General features: G+C 37.2%; 2 protein-coding genes across 2 annotated transcripts; one reads left to right on the top strand and one right to left on the bottom strand.

Annotated features, from left to right (window-relative positions):
• The first annotated feature begins 596 nt into the window (after window positions 1-596).
• Window positions 597-4451, top strand: LOC104930465 (T-cell surface glycoprotein CD3 epsilon chain). Its single transcript, XM_027280270.1, has 4 exons — window positions 597-1476; window positions 1568-1711; window positions 2054-2106; window positions 2841-4451. Exons 1-4 carry the CDS (start codon window positions 1323-1325, stop codon window positions 2895-2897), a joined length of 408 nt encoding a protein of 135 aa, XP_027136071.1. The 5' UTR covers window positions 597-1322; the 3' UTR covers window positions 2898-4451.
• Window positions 4452-6681: 2230 nt separating this feature from the next.
• Window positions 6682-12773, bottom strand: LOC104930464 (uncharacterized). The gene is made up of 13 exons (XM_019274763.2): window positions 12666-12773; window positions 12237-12313; window positions 12115-12132; window positions 11785-11958; window positions 11457-11597; window positions 10066-10130; window positions 9902-9961; window positions 8129-8216; window positions 7979-7996; window positions 7590-7838; window positions 7274-7414; window positions 7127-7191; window positions 6682-7027 (listed from the first exon to the last, which is right to left on the bottom strand). The coding sequence occupies exons 2-13, from the start codon at window positions 12289-12291 to the stop codon at window positions 6971-6973; spliced, it is 1131 nt and encodes a 376-aa protein (XP_019130308.2). The 5' UTR covers window positions 12292-12313; window positions 12666-12773; the 3' UTR covers window positions 6682-6970.
• Window positions 12774-14319: the final 1546 nt, after the last annotated feature.

Below are 14319 nucleotides of genomic sequence, written 5' to 3'. Positions count from 1 at the left end.
ATATAACCGGTCGTCATATTTTTTTTTAACCCCATGAGGAAAATATTTCCTCTCTGGAGTTAAAGAATGGAGAGTAAGGTGGTGAGTGACGCCGTCCTAGCACGGACTAGAAATCACTCTTAATGATAACCACAAAATAATACATCGTCCCAAACAATTACAACACATTTTGCCATCAAGGAATGACAATAAGCGCTCATTTAGGAGTTCATGCATTTCGTAATGTTAAGTTATCAAAGGAAAATACTTTTGGTTTGACGTTAAACGTGGAAATTTGGGCTGTAAATAGACAGAGATTAAGTGGTAATTTCAACAATGCAATAATTAAAAAAATAAAGTGTTTTGGAAAAAGTGAATAGACAATAGAGAGAATTGAGTCAGGTGAGACAAGAGCACATAGAAAATAATAGAAGATACTAAAAAACAGTCATAGAGAACAGAAAATATGATAAATAGACATTACTGAGTGTAGCTTCTCTTTTTGAGTCACCACCATACTCAGTACCAGTTTGACTTCATTTTGAGGTTCAACTGTGAATTCATCTTGAAAAAACACTTCCTGTGGGGTGCAACGTGTGTGTGTGTATGATAGAGAGAGAGGGAGAGAGAGAGAGAGAGAGAGAGAGAAAGAGACACCAAGCCTACTTGCTTGACTCTTTTTGTCATACTAAACAGGCAGCTTGATGATTTTTTATATCTCGTAGTGGATGCATTCACAAAGCTCAAGAAACGGAGTACAAAAAACAAAAGTCGTCATAAGAAAATGACCAACATGGCTAGTCAGGCTCCTTTCGCCGTCGTCGTCGTCGTCCTCCTGTTCTTAGCTACCGTGAAAGCGGAAGGTAAATATTGCATTATGTTTTATTTTACTTCATCATTTAAAGTCAAAAAGTTTCAATATACTGATCTTTACTTAGAAGAACACATATTCTGACAACAAAGAGCATTTGCAAGAAACTTTAAACCTCCAATTTCCTGTTTAATTTCTGCACCTGTTAACATCCACAAAAAAAGTAAAAGAACCAAAAATATAACATTTTCCTGTATGTTTTTTTAATGCCACCTGGTTTCCTAAAAGTATGGAAGAATCACTAGTTGTATAATAACAGTAACCCAGAGAAATTTCATCAGACCCAGATGTACACAAGATGAGTTGAGTTTTGCAAACCACCCTGAACTCTCTGATCATCTTCCTTTCTAACTGAAGTAATGGAGAAGAATGTTCTAAATGAAATGACGAGCTGAAGCAAATACACTGCAATAACTTAATATCTGTCTATATCTTTAAAGGAGATGTAACATTCTTCAGGAAAGAGTTCACAATGACCTGTCCAGAATCTGGGACTTGGTACTACAAAGATAAGATCTCGGATTCAAACACCACTTTGACCATTACTTATGGAAATGACAAGAAAGGCCTTTACTACTGTGAATATGACAGTGACAAAAAATATTATTTCTTTGTACAAGGAAAGGGTGAGTAAAAACAATTTCTCATCATGCACCATCTGTGTCAGCTGTCCTTGCTAAGCTTTCACTCGTTCAACTTCTGTTGTTTGACCTCCAGTGTGTGAGAACTGTTTTGAGCTGAATGCGGCTCTCTTTGGGGTGGTCATCGTTATGGACGTGGCTCTGACAGCAGTAGTGATGATAATCATTTTCATGTGTACCAAGAAGAAGAACCCAGCTGGACTTGCTCACCCTCCCAAAAGTAAGAACGCACTCAAGCAGATCACAAAAAAGCAAAGGATCACACCTCTTTACATACTGATCTAAAACGTTAGCAAACGTCACTCGGACTGAAACACTTATCTTTTAGACTTATCTGCAGTTGAGATGGATTTCATGTGTACTGATGCAGCCAATGCAGCTCTTGCAAATCCTATTTCATTTATTTTTAAACTGGGTGTGGACTCATCACATAAATTCTATATTTACTCGTAAACACATAATTTGTCTTTATGTTTGCACAACCAACCATAAAGCATGCTTTTAAGTAAGTCTGATAACACAAGTGATTGGTTACATACGTATTTCTGTCCTTATCTTCTAGCACCTGCTCGTCCTGAAAGGCGGGGTCCACCTGGCCAATCTTCTGAGTATGAGGTAGGAATTGCATATAAAAATGCAACTTTTCCATTCCAGATGCACTTTACATTTGTGTGTGCGTCACGCTCAACTCATTTTCTTCTCCAAAGTAACGTTCATGTTTCAACCAAAGATTGCAAATAACCAAGCACGAGGAGATCAGAAGTCCAAGTGTCATCGCAAAACAAGCATAAAAAAATAGAATTGGAGCAGAAAAAGAGACAGTCGTTTTTATCTATTATTTTTTTTACTTAAAAGAATTGTTTGGCATTTATTCGCTCTCTTGCCAGGAGTAAAAGTGCTACAACCAAGTTACGGATGGTTAGCTTAGCTTAGCATAAAGAGTGGAAGCAAAGGAACAGCTAGCCCAGCTTTATTCCTGTAAAAAACAAAACAAAACAAAACAAAAAACACTTTATATGTTGTATTTATATATGTTATATATTGTTTCTTTAATCCAAAAAGTGTAAAAACGACATGCGGGACTTTTTAAGAAGTCACTGCGCGCGGCCAAGAAATAGTCCAGCACATAGTCATGAAATCTGGACATCCAACTCTCAGCATAAAAGCAAATGAGCGAAACTTAATTTTCTTAGTTCATGTATTTATTATACTTCTTGACAAAGTTTACCAATCCCCGTAAAACCAATTGTAAACTATTTATAACTGTTATTAAAAAAAATATTCACCTATTTTTAGTAGCTATATGACTCTGTGATCAACCTAACTCTGTTCATGTTGTGTTTTGGCAGCAACTGAACCACACTCGCTCCCAGGATACCTACTCCATCGTGAACAGGACAGGATAGACACAAGTCACCTGACTATGCCGGGTTACTGGTTCCAAAGCTGCACGGATGAAGGCAAACATTCACAAAAGACATACGTGAACCGTGAACAGCAATCATGCTCGCATTACCATGCCAGCACTTGTTTTCTGCTCTTTTAGATTTAAAAGGTTGTTTAACCCAAATAGCAAAACAAAAAAAAAGAAAAGAAAATGGAAGATCATGTCGCTCAGCTAATTTGAAGAGAATCCAAATCATGATTAAATAATATACTTATGCCAATGAGAGAATTTAACACACAAATAGGATTACAAATTAGTGTGATGCTAGTCTTTAATGTATTTATTTTCACGGTAATCTATAAACTCGACTCATTATCTCACAGTTTTCTACTGAGTCAGTTGTAATACGCTGGCACCAAGTATTGTAACTGAGAGTGTGTGAGAACCACAGTAAAAAGCCAACAAAAAGCTAACAGTAACTTCAAATAACATTATTATAATAATAATGTTATTTGAAGTTACTGTCTTGGCTGAACGGCTTTGTTTTAGAAGCATGAATACAAACTTGACTGAATACTGAACAAAAGAAAAGGCATCGACAATTTCAGGATCACTATGCCTGCTGTGTTTTCTTTTATAAACCCATCACATGCAGCGTAGACAATGAAGGGTGTACTTGAGCCCATCTGATAGGGCTGTGTGAGGCACATCATACAAAAAAAAACTATTACTGTTGCTATTTTAGATGTTTTCAAAGTTGTGAGCGCCACAAACGAACATCCATCCATTCGTGTTCGTCGTAGTGGTGTGGTGGCATAAATCTCAGATACAGGATATCTGGATGAATAAAATCAAAACTATCTGCATGGCTGGACAGAAATGTGCTTTGTTTTTGTTAGTTTTTTTGGTCACTTACACCCATACAGCTTAGTGCGATCCAATATACCTGTTCTGCCATAAAGTTTACTTTTATGATCCCTATAATGTTAAGTTTGTTTGACACCATTATACTGGTATTAATCAAATACCATCTTTTGGCACTGAGATCATGTACTGAGAAATATTTTTCGCCTTTCCTATTCACATACACAAGGCATTCTGAATATTCCCTTTAACTGTAACCCAGTTAACGAACACATTCAACAAAGTCAAGAAAAATGTGAAAATGTAACATAAGCTTCGTAAAAGTAGAATTTCTGGCCAAAAACTATTGTTTTGGATTGTACCGGTGTACCTAATAAAGTGGCTACTGACTGTATATATAAATATATATGTAGTACTATGAGTGTGATGACCGTTTAATATGAAAACGTTGACAGAGTACTGTCTAATTTAAAACGATATAAAAATCCTAACTTGCATTGTCGTTTCACCATATCTGTTTTCTGTACATACTGAAGTTCTGACTCATCATATTGTAAAAAAAATAGCAGTATAAATTTTACTGCACAAACATATTTTATTAACTTGCTGTTTTCTTTCCTTTTTGCTTTTGTTCTAATCTACTGTGTTGATCTCTTTGTCACTGTGCCGGGCACGGTATGTGTCACTAATAAATGAAAACCACAGGTAACACTCTTGTCAGTTTCTTTGCACATGGTCGGAAACAACACTGACATGTTTTTACGGATATACCTCTATGCTATAAGTGGTCTCAAAAGCCACAGCTCATATCCGGAGCGCAATCACCATCAAAATGCCTTCATCACTAAAGTCTCTCTTGTATGAGTAACATGCCATCATGTCTCTGGAAACATCTGACATTTTTCGGTGCATATACACATGTATTTTATATCTAATGTAGCACAATGGAAATGTTGTGTCGTGTTTTTTTGCCCTTGTTTTTGCGCAACTTAACTGAACTTCCCAGCAGTGACTGAGCTATACTGATGGAAATGAAAGCGAGAAACATGAAGCATCATGCAGACTACAAATAAATGATCATTTATCGCACTGTATGTAATAAAATGAGATGCAGCGTTTAGTGGAAACACTCCCACACTTACTGCTGAGTTCTTCTTCATCTACATCTGTTTGGGTGTGACAGAGAAACAAAGAGGTAGAGGGGGTTGGGGTGGGGGTTGTATACAATGTGCTCCTGTATCTGACAGTCTTAAGTCAAACCGTTCCCACATACAGACCTACATCTGCTCGACAAGTGTATGCGGTTGTCCGTGCACGAACCTACACTTGCAGTTGTGTGTCTGTGCGTGCACGGACGTGTGTGCACATGTATAGAGTCAGATGTGATATGTGTGTGTGTGTGTGTGTGTGTGTGTGTGTGTGGGTTGATCAAGGTTGTGTTTCTGAGCCGAGCTGTCTAAGCTTCGTTGTTTGATCTCTCTTCCTCGGGTAGAAAACAGTAGTTTGTAGCTTTGTCGCAGCAGCGTCAAGAAGAAGGCGAAAGACTCGAGACTAGTGATCAAAGAATTTAAACTATCAGATTATCTGATGTGGGGAGGCTTCCTCCTAAAGCCAGCAAGAGTTTTCTCTCCTCCTCCTCCTCTTCTTCTGTATTTCCTCCTCATCTTATTTGTTACTATTTTAACCTCTGTTTCTAACTTTGTCTGCTCTTCTCATCGCCCTTGTTGTGTAATTCTTTCTATCACTGCTTTGTCGATTTATATTCTTATCTATTTGCATCTTTGACTTCAATAGACCTCTGAAAGACTCCCACTGCTATGACACAATAACGAAGTTTTGACACGATAATGAAGTACAGCAGCAAAATAAAGTTAAGAAGAAAGTAATCACATATTTTACTTGCAAAATACATACACATGCTCATAATCCTTAAGACTTTTGTTCTGGTTGTTTTGGCGACACCTGTGGTCACTGGTGGTAACAGCAAGTGTGTCTCAATACTGCAGCTGCGACATGGCTGTAGGTGAGTGAACTGTAAAGACTGAGATGATATAAATTAGATAGAATTACAAACAGTAACACAGATTGCATGGATGCCATAATCTAGTTTGAGAATGGCGGAGTCCGCCACATAAAAATGGAAACTGCTGTATAGAGAGGTATTTAGAAGATTGTAACTTCAGAAGCACCAAAAGTAAAAGTGAGCATTATCCCCCAAAATGCCATCTCTTACTAATATATATTTTATATTTTATTTTATGATTACTGATTATTATGAGTTTGAGAATGGCGGACTCCACTTATAATTAAAAACTATTGAATAAAGAGGTAATTAGAGGCTTTAAATACATTCAAAGATAACTGCTGAAAAACAAATCAAAAACTGGGTTTGATATATTGAAGATTATAACTTGAAAGTGATCATTATGCAGAATGCATAATGATCATAATGCAGAATGACCCATGTGACTAATATATATTATATGATCTGATGAGATGCATCAGTGCACGAGCAGTTTTTTTATAGTTTTATCTGCTTGAGATTAAGCTAGTTTTACTGTAATATAAAGTTTGGGAGTTCAGTCCAGTGCTTTTACTCTGATCTTTGTTTATTTGTGAAATGAATACATTTGTGAATACATTATTTTTTTAGACTTTTCTATGAAATTTTGCATAATTAGATCACTTTAAGACCGATACAGTTATTTCAATGAAACCACCCGAGTGCCTTTAGAGAGAAATATTTCTTTTATGCAGCTGTGCAACACAAAATAGTCACAAACCAACAGGGTGGGGCCGTTTAAGCTATAAGCTTATTGTATTTACTTTAATAATCGTAATCTGTTAATCACTTGTCAAATGTTAAACATTAAACATTAATCTTTGAAAAGAATTTGAGTCAGATGACACATTTTTTATTTTTGAATATGGCATCATGATACATTTCATATATTGTATGAGGTGGCTGTTGTAGCAGCTCTACTTACAGAAGTCACAGAAAAAGGTCAATAAAGAGACAACACCAGTCGATTAAAATGCTAAAATAAAAACAACACCTGATAAACAGTGAACTATGCAACAGGTTAACAAGTCACGCATTATGTGAGCGGTCTAATAAAAGCGACATCTTACAGGCACAGTGAAAAAAAAAAGAGCCAAGTTAAGAGTTGTAAGGACACATGTTTCTACCTGGGGGGTTATGATACCAGGCAATGAACCACCCCCCTTCTATTGATTGTTGGCAGGTACATCGTACGTGTCCCTCTGACCTCTGTGTTTCAGTGGCTGTGGTAAGAAAAGTAAAGTGACAAAGAGAGCATGATCCATCATTTCATGTTCACATGTGGTAGTCACATACTGAAAGGCCCTCATGTTTTAGCTTACCTGGTAATGGTCACTGGCGGCTCTGCTGCGCCCCTCGTTTGAAACTGGAGGCTGTCTATCAGTGCCTGTGTGGATTGATAATAATGGATATATTAATATCAAGAAGTAGAATTAATTGGTAGAAAGAGACCATATTAGATATTTTACTTTTGTGAGTGGTGGTCGGGCTGGTCCGATTCTGAGACGCGATGAGGTAGACTGCCACTCCTATCACAGTGGTAGCCACCACATTTCCTACAACTATTCCAAGTATCGAAGTCAGGTCGAGGTCTATGCAGTTTTCACACTCTGGACACACACACAAATTTTTTGAGAATCTGACATTTTTGAAGTATAATTATTGTCAATAAATACGGTAGTCATAAAACAACGTAAATGCAAGTGAGTACAAAAGCACACATATAAAAAAACCCACAAAATACATGAGTGTTTCATCACGTGATAGTTTTGCTGCAGAACTTACTTCTAAATTTCACGAAGATTTTTGGTAGTTCTTCTTCTTCTTCTTCTTCTTCTTCATCATCATTTTCTTTGTCATCCGTAGTGGTCCCAGGAATCACACATGTATACTCTCCTGTATTTTCATCTTTGTATTCTAGTTTCAAAACGTCAACAGCTTCACCATCTTTATTCTTAATTTTATTTTTTCCACAAGACAGCACGATCCCATCGGAGACAGTTTTCACTCCTATCCTGTGGTCTGTTTTCGAGTCTGTGGAGGAACAAGAAGAAGATGATAAACCTTCACAATGTGCTGGTTATTAAACTGCTCCATACAAATGACTTTCACAAACACCAATTTAAACATAAATTCACACATGTAGTTATTATTTAACTGTTAAAGAATTTTACCTTGACAACTGACAAATGCTGTGGAAGAAAATTAGGAAAAAAACAAACATTCATTAGATACAACAGTGTTAAAAATATTCAAACAATTGTTGCGACTGATGTGAGACGTCTAAATGACCATTAAAAACCAAAATCATGACAGAGGCTTACCTGTCAGTGTCCAGAGCAGCAGCAAAATTGTCTGGCGTTGCATTGTGTGTTTACTCGTCTCAGTTCTGCTGATGACAGAAAGAGATATTTCAGATCACTCTATGTAAGAGTGAGAGTGAACACAGAAACAGGAGGGACCCCATTTTCTAATATTATTTGTTCTCCAACGGAAGAGTTTCTCTCCTCCTCCTCCTCCTCCTCCTCCTCCTCCTCTTCTTCTCTATTTCCTCCTCATCTTCTTTAACCTTTGTGTTTAACTTTGTCTGCACTCTACTTATCCTGTTGCATTATTCTTTCTGTCGCTTCTCTGTCTCTTTATATTCTAATCTATTCACATCTTTGACTTCAATCGTTCTCTGAAAGACTCTCACCCCAATGGCACGATAATGGAGTACAGCAGCAAAAGAACTTTAGCAAAATGCAGCATGTAAAAATACTCCATTACAAATAAAAGACCTCAATTAAAACTCCTGCCTGAATAAAAATACATTATTATTGTTAATATCTGCTCATAATCCTTAAGACTTTTGTTCTGGTTGTTTTGGCGACACCTGTGGTCATTGGTGGTAACAGCAGGTGTGGTTTATACTGCAGCTGCGACATGGCTGTAGGTGAGTGAACTGTAAAGACTAAGATGATGTAAATTAGATAGAATTACAAACAGTAACACAGATTGCATGGATGCCATAATCTAGTTTGAGAATGGCGGAGTCCGCCACATAAAAATGGAGACTGCCGTGTAGAGAGGTAATTAGAAGATTGTAACTTCAGAAGCACCAAAAGTAAAAGTGAGCAATGTCCTCAAAATGCTATCTCTTACTAATATATATTATATGATTAGGTCAATACTGATGCATCAATGCAGTATTTTTCTGTTGTAACTGCTCGGGGTGGAGCTAGTTTTATCTACTTACTGTAATATAAAGTTTGGTAGTGCAGTTCAGTGGTTCTCCACCCAGAGATCACTGGCATGAGATGATTTGTGAGGTGGAAAAAAGAAAAACTATTTTGTTTTCTTATTTGTGAAATTTAGCATTTTGCAATAGACAGACACTTTAGTCCTCAAACAGATATTTCAATGAAATCATCTGAGTGGTTTTAGCAGGAAATATCTGTATATTTTTCTGGAGCTGCACACCACTCTCTGAAGTAGTCATAAACCAACAGGGTGTGGCCGTTTACCAGTGCTTCTCACATGCATATTTAATAATCTTAATAACCATAATCTGAAAAGTAACCATTAATCAGTTGTCAAACAAATGTCAAACATTAGATATTTACCTCTTGAATGAATTCATAAAGAAATATAAAGTCAGGTGACAAAGCACAGTTTTTTTTTATTCCTCATTCTTTTATTTTGCGTCATGATAGTAACAGTTTGGTTTGTCAAAATAACACACTTGAAATATGAGGTGGCTGCTGTAGCAACCCTACGTACAGAAACTTACAGAAAACATAGACAGTTCATGAAAAGACAACATCAGTCGATTAATATGCTACCAAAATAAGAACAACAGCTGATAAACAGTGAGCTATGCAACAGGTCAACGCGTCACTCATTATGTGAGTGGTTTGTTAAAAGTGACATCTTACAGGCACGGTGAAGAGTAAGTTAGTAAGTAAGTGATAAGTTAAGCTAAAACGATATGATACAGAGAAACACCCATCACAGATACAGACTTTTCCCTCCTGCAGAAGTTTGAGTTAACAAGGGCACACATTTTTCGACTCAGGGTTCAGGATCCCCGGCAGCGAGTCACCACCTCTTTATCTTCTGTTGGTGTTGTTAAGTACATCGTACATGTCCCTGTTACCAACTTTGGGTTTCAGTGGCTGTGTTAAAGAAAGTAAAGGGACAAAGAGAATAAGTGTCATTTATCATTTTCATGTTCATATGTGGTCATCACGTATTGAAAGGCCCTCATGTTTCATCTTACCTGGTAATGGTCATTGGGGGCTCTGCTGCTCCCTTCGTTTAGAACAAGAGGCTGTCTATCAGAGCCTGTGTGGATTGATAATATGGATGTATTAATATCAACAAGCAGAGGTAGAGCTGGCAAACAAAGGCTAATCTGATTATTACTAAGTGGAATGAACAGAGGGTGTCCTCCGTGGCTTTAATATAATTAATATAGACTATTGCTACTTTTACTGTCCAGATTTAGTGGACTGGATAAAGAAATACACTGACGTTCAATGAGATTGTTTTAGTTTTGGTCAACTTATCATTTAAATATTGAGAACACATTTAAAAGAAAGAAATAGTTTGGCCTTTTGGGGAATACACTTTTGCTTTTTTGCTGAGAGCCAGATGCAACTGGAGCCAACAGCTGGTTAGCTAAGCCTAGTATAAAGACTGGACACAGGCAGAAACAGCTGGGCTGGCATGAGCTCTTTTTGTACCCTTTGCTATATGCTGCACAGCTGTATCATTGCAGCTAAAGCGTATTGCTGTCATTGTGGCTGTAGCCATGCCTGCAATATGGGTTACTTGTGTAGAGTATAGTCACGGGTGTGTTGACTAAGCGTTGTGGTGAAGTTGTACCGAAACTCCTCTGGTAACACATCTGTCATATCTGATAGAATTCACTGGGTAAAATGGCTTGTCGGCTAATGCTGATGCGTCCGCTGCTGTGAAGAGAGTACAGCTCGGTTACAGCTGCAGCCTGCTTGTGGTAGCCTCGTGTTTACATTTTGAAAGAGTGGTATCAATTTTCTCATGACATTTCTAACATGAGCCAAATAAGGCAAGAACATGATCTCAAATTTGAAGCAGACACTCTGGCACAGTCAACAAAACTGATTATTGTTAGGTTGACAACAGTAATATTTACGTATGTGGTGGTCATCCATGCTTTATTTGAGTGCACACCAATAATAAGATATAATAATATATCTGAGTTACTCAAATTAAGGAATTAGATAGTTTCATATAAAAAAAAAAGATTGTTTTTGTTGCAGGAATTAAAATGATAATTAAAGGATAAGTTCACATTTTTTCATTTCTGTCTTAAAACAGTAGTAAGGTGCTCATACGAATGAAAAAACAAGACTTGCTTGTTGTAATCATCCCTCCTTGTCCATACTGGATGTTAAAAGATCCCTTTGTGATGTTCTTTCAACACAAATCTACAACTCTCAGTCTGTGCTGTGTGTTCATATGTTTCCACTGCAACTCAACAAGGAAACGCAACGAGGAAATAAAAAAACAACAAAGATAACGACTTTGTTTGACTAACTCGGTGAGGAAGCTTCACATTGGCTACAGATTAAACGGTGAAAATACGAACAGCATGGATTTTATGGTTAGATATGATAGATGTTTTACTTTTGTGAGAGGTGTTCGGGCTGATCCGATTCTGAGACGCGATGAGGTAGACTGCCACTCCTACCACAATCGTGGCCAGCACGTTTCCCACAGCCAGTCCAGCTATGGAAGTCGTGTCGAACTCTACGCAGTTTTCACACTCTGGACACACACACACATACAAACACAAACATACATGTTTTGAGAATCTGACTGAAGTATAATTATTGTCAATAATCACTGTACTCGTAAAACAGTGTAAATGCAAAAACACACATAAAAGCCTTAAAAACATACAAAGTACATCAGTGCTTCCACCACATGATACAAGTTTTGCTGCAGAACTTACTCCGAAACTTCACAAAGATGTTTTGTCCACCACATGTGTACTCTCCTGTGCTGGCATCTTCGTATTTCAGTTTTCCACCTTTAATAGTCTCATCTCCACGTGTTACATTGTTATTATTTCCACAAGACACCACAATCTCATCAGAGATAGTTTTCACTGTTATCTTTTCTGTTTCTGTGGGACAAAAAACATTTAAGACAATGAACCTTCACTGTGTGCTGATTATTAAACTGTTTCATACAAATGACTTTCACAAAGACAGATTTAAACAGAATGTAGTTATATGTAGTTATTATCATGCAGGCCAATTTAATTGTTAAAGCTTCTTACCTACACAACTGACAGATGCTGTGGGAGAAATTTAGAAACAAATATATTAGCATACAGCACTGTTAAAATAATTGATTTTGTTTAAATGATCGTTAAAAACAAAAATCATGACAGAGGCCTACCTGTCAGTGTCCAGAGCAGCAGCAAACAGGCAGGCAAAATTGTCTGGCATTGCATTGTGTGTTTACTCCTCTGAGTTCTGCTGATGACAGAAGGAGATATTTCAGATCACTGTTAGTAAGAGCGAACACACACACACACACACAGAAACAGGAAGGACGCCATTTTCTGCTGCCTGTCAACCATTTTACCCAACTTATTGTAACGTATCATAACTCATGATGAGGAGCGTTATTTCACGAAAGTCATGTTAGATAATATGTAATGCAAACTCAGGCTTTGAGATTAGCTGATTTTATACATATAAAGACAGAGAGGAAGAGAAAAAAAGGTCTTCATCATCAAAACATAAGCAAAGTGCACAACGGGGTCTGAGATCAAGTGAAAATACAACTTGATATCCACAGCAAATTTTAAATAAAAGTACTGACCTCAAAATAAAGAGCTGCTGTGTCCCTGCTGTCAAAGCATCCAATCCACGTCTGTTGAAGTGTCTCGGTCTGTGTGTGTGTGTGTGTGTGTGTGTGTGTGTGTGTGTGCATGAGAAAGGAAGTGAGTGTGATTGGTTTATTTTCCGTCTCAGCAGGCTTTGTTGATTTCTACATCTGAACGACTCGGTGTCTTCCAGCAAAACCAAATGTTTGACGCTGATGAAATATAACTGAGTGCATTTTACATGAGTTCTCTACATGAGTATTTTCTACTTCACACTGCTTTTATTCTTTGAGAGAAATGTCATAGGCCTACATTTGTTTTTACAGCTAAACTTACTAGGTACTTGACAAATTAAGAATTAGCCTACAAAAATAATGCATTACATCATGTGCTACATTGGTATAAAATACTCAAAATTAGCTATTTTTCAAACTTTTTTTGTGGACATGTTGCAGGCTTTAAACTCAGAATCAACATATATTTACAAAACACAATAAAGTTTATCAGTTTAGACAATAAATATCTTGTTTTTGTGCTGTATTTAATTGAATATAGGTTGAAAAGTATTAGCAAATCATTTAGACAATTTGTTTGAATCAGGGTTGTAAAGGATTGAAATCCTTCCTCCACTACTGATGTTAAGGTATACATGTATGTAATATTTAGTACATGTGCACTAAATTGACAGTTTACTCTGTTCAAGCACTGACCTGGACTTTATATTACTGTTCTACAAGTTCAGAGAGTTCAAATGTATCACAGTTGGTGGACGTTCACTATTTCCACTGTAGATTTTAACAATCATTACATTATTAATATTTGTCAAAGCAGCCTCCGCATTTTCCAGAAGACATGAACAGCAATCTGTGGAGGAAAGCCCTCACATTGACTGTGAAAGTCACTACCAGCCATATATTAGCTGACATGACTGCTACTTGATATATAGTTGCTTTGGGAGATGCGTGGAAGCAGCTCCGTCTGTTAAAACAAAGACGTGAACACAACTATGTGTGTTCGGATCAATATTTCAATTCCCTGTGCGTTGTAAACGTTTGTCCCACTGTGTGTGACAGACTACATTCCCTGTACAGCACAGAAGCAGCCACAAAGAGAGACAGAGACAGAGAGAGAGAGAGAGAGAGAGCGAAGAGATGCTCCCACAACACCAACTCTGCTTCCTGCCACAACAATCTGTGACCTAGTGCGAACACCTGGCACACACAAAGTAAAACCTAAAGGCATGCATTATTTGTCTCTTGCACCTGCTACTGTGAAAGAGAAAGAAAGAAAGAAAGAAAGAAAGAAAGAAAGAAAGAAAGAAAGAAAGAAAGAAAGAAAGAAAGAAAGAAAGAAAGAAAGAAAGAATGAACATATACTTTCTTCCTTTTGTTCTTTCTTTCTTACAGAAAGAAGAGTATCAAATTATTTCTTCACCAAATGTAGCAGTGCTTGCTGTCACACTCATCACTATGTCAAAAACACACATCAGCCTCATGACTATCAGAAAGTCATCCATGTTTCCTCATGTGCTTATCAAGCACCTTATAGCGCCCCCTGGTGAGTGCCAATAAAACAACAGCCAAGTCCAACAATTACTTCATATAATTTCAATATTATCTTTATTAGAGACCCTCTTTTTATACACATATA

The sequence above is a fragment of the Larimichthys crocea genome, chromosome VII (genome assembly GCF_000972845.2).
Source record: "Larimichthys crocea isolate SSNF chromosome VII, L_crocea_2.0, whole genome shotgun sequence".
NCBI classification, from domain to species: domain Eukaryota; kingdom Metazoa; phylum Chordata; class Actinopteri; family Sciaenidae; genus Larimichthys; species Larimichthys crocea.
Note: the sequence above shows the minus strand (reverse complement) of the source record. Positions and strands in the feature narration are given on the sequence as shown.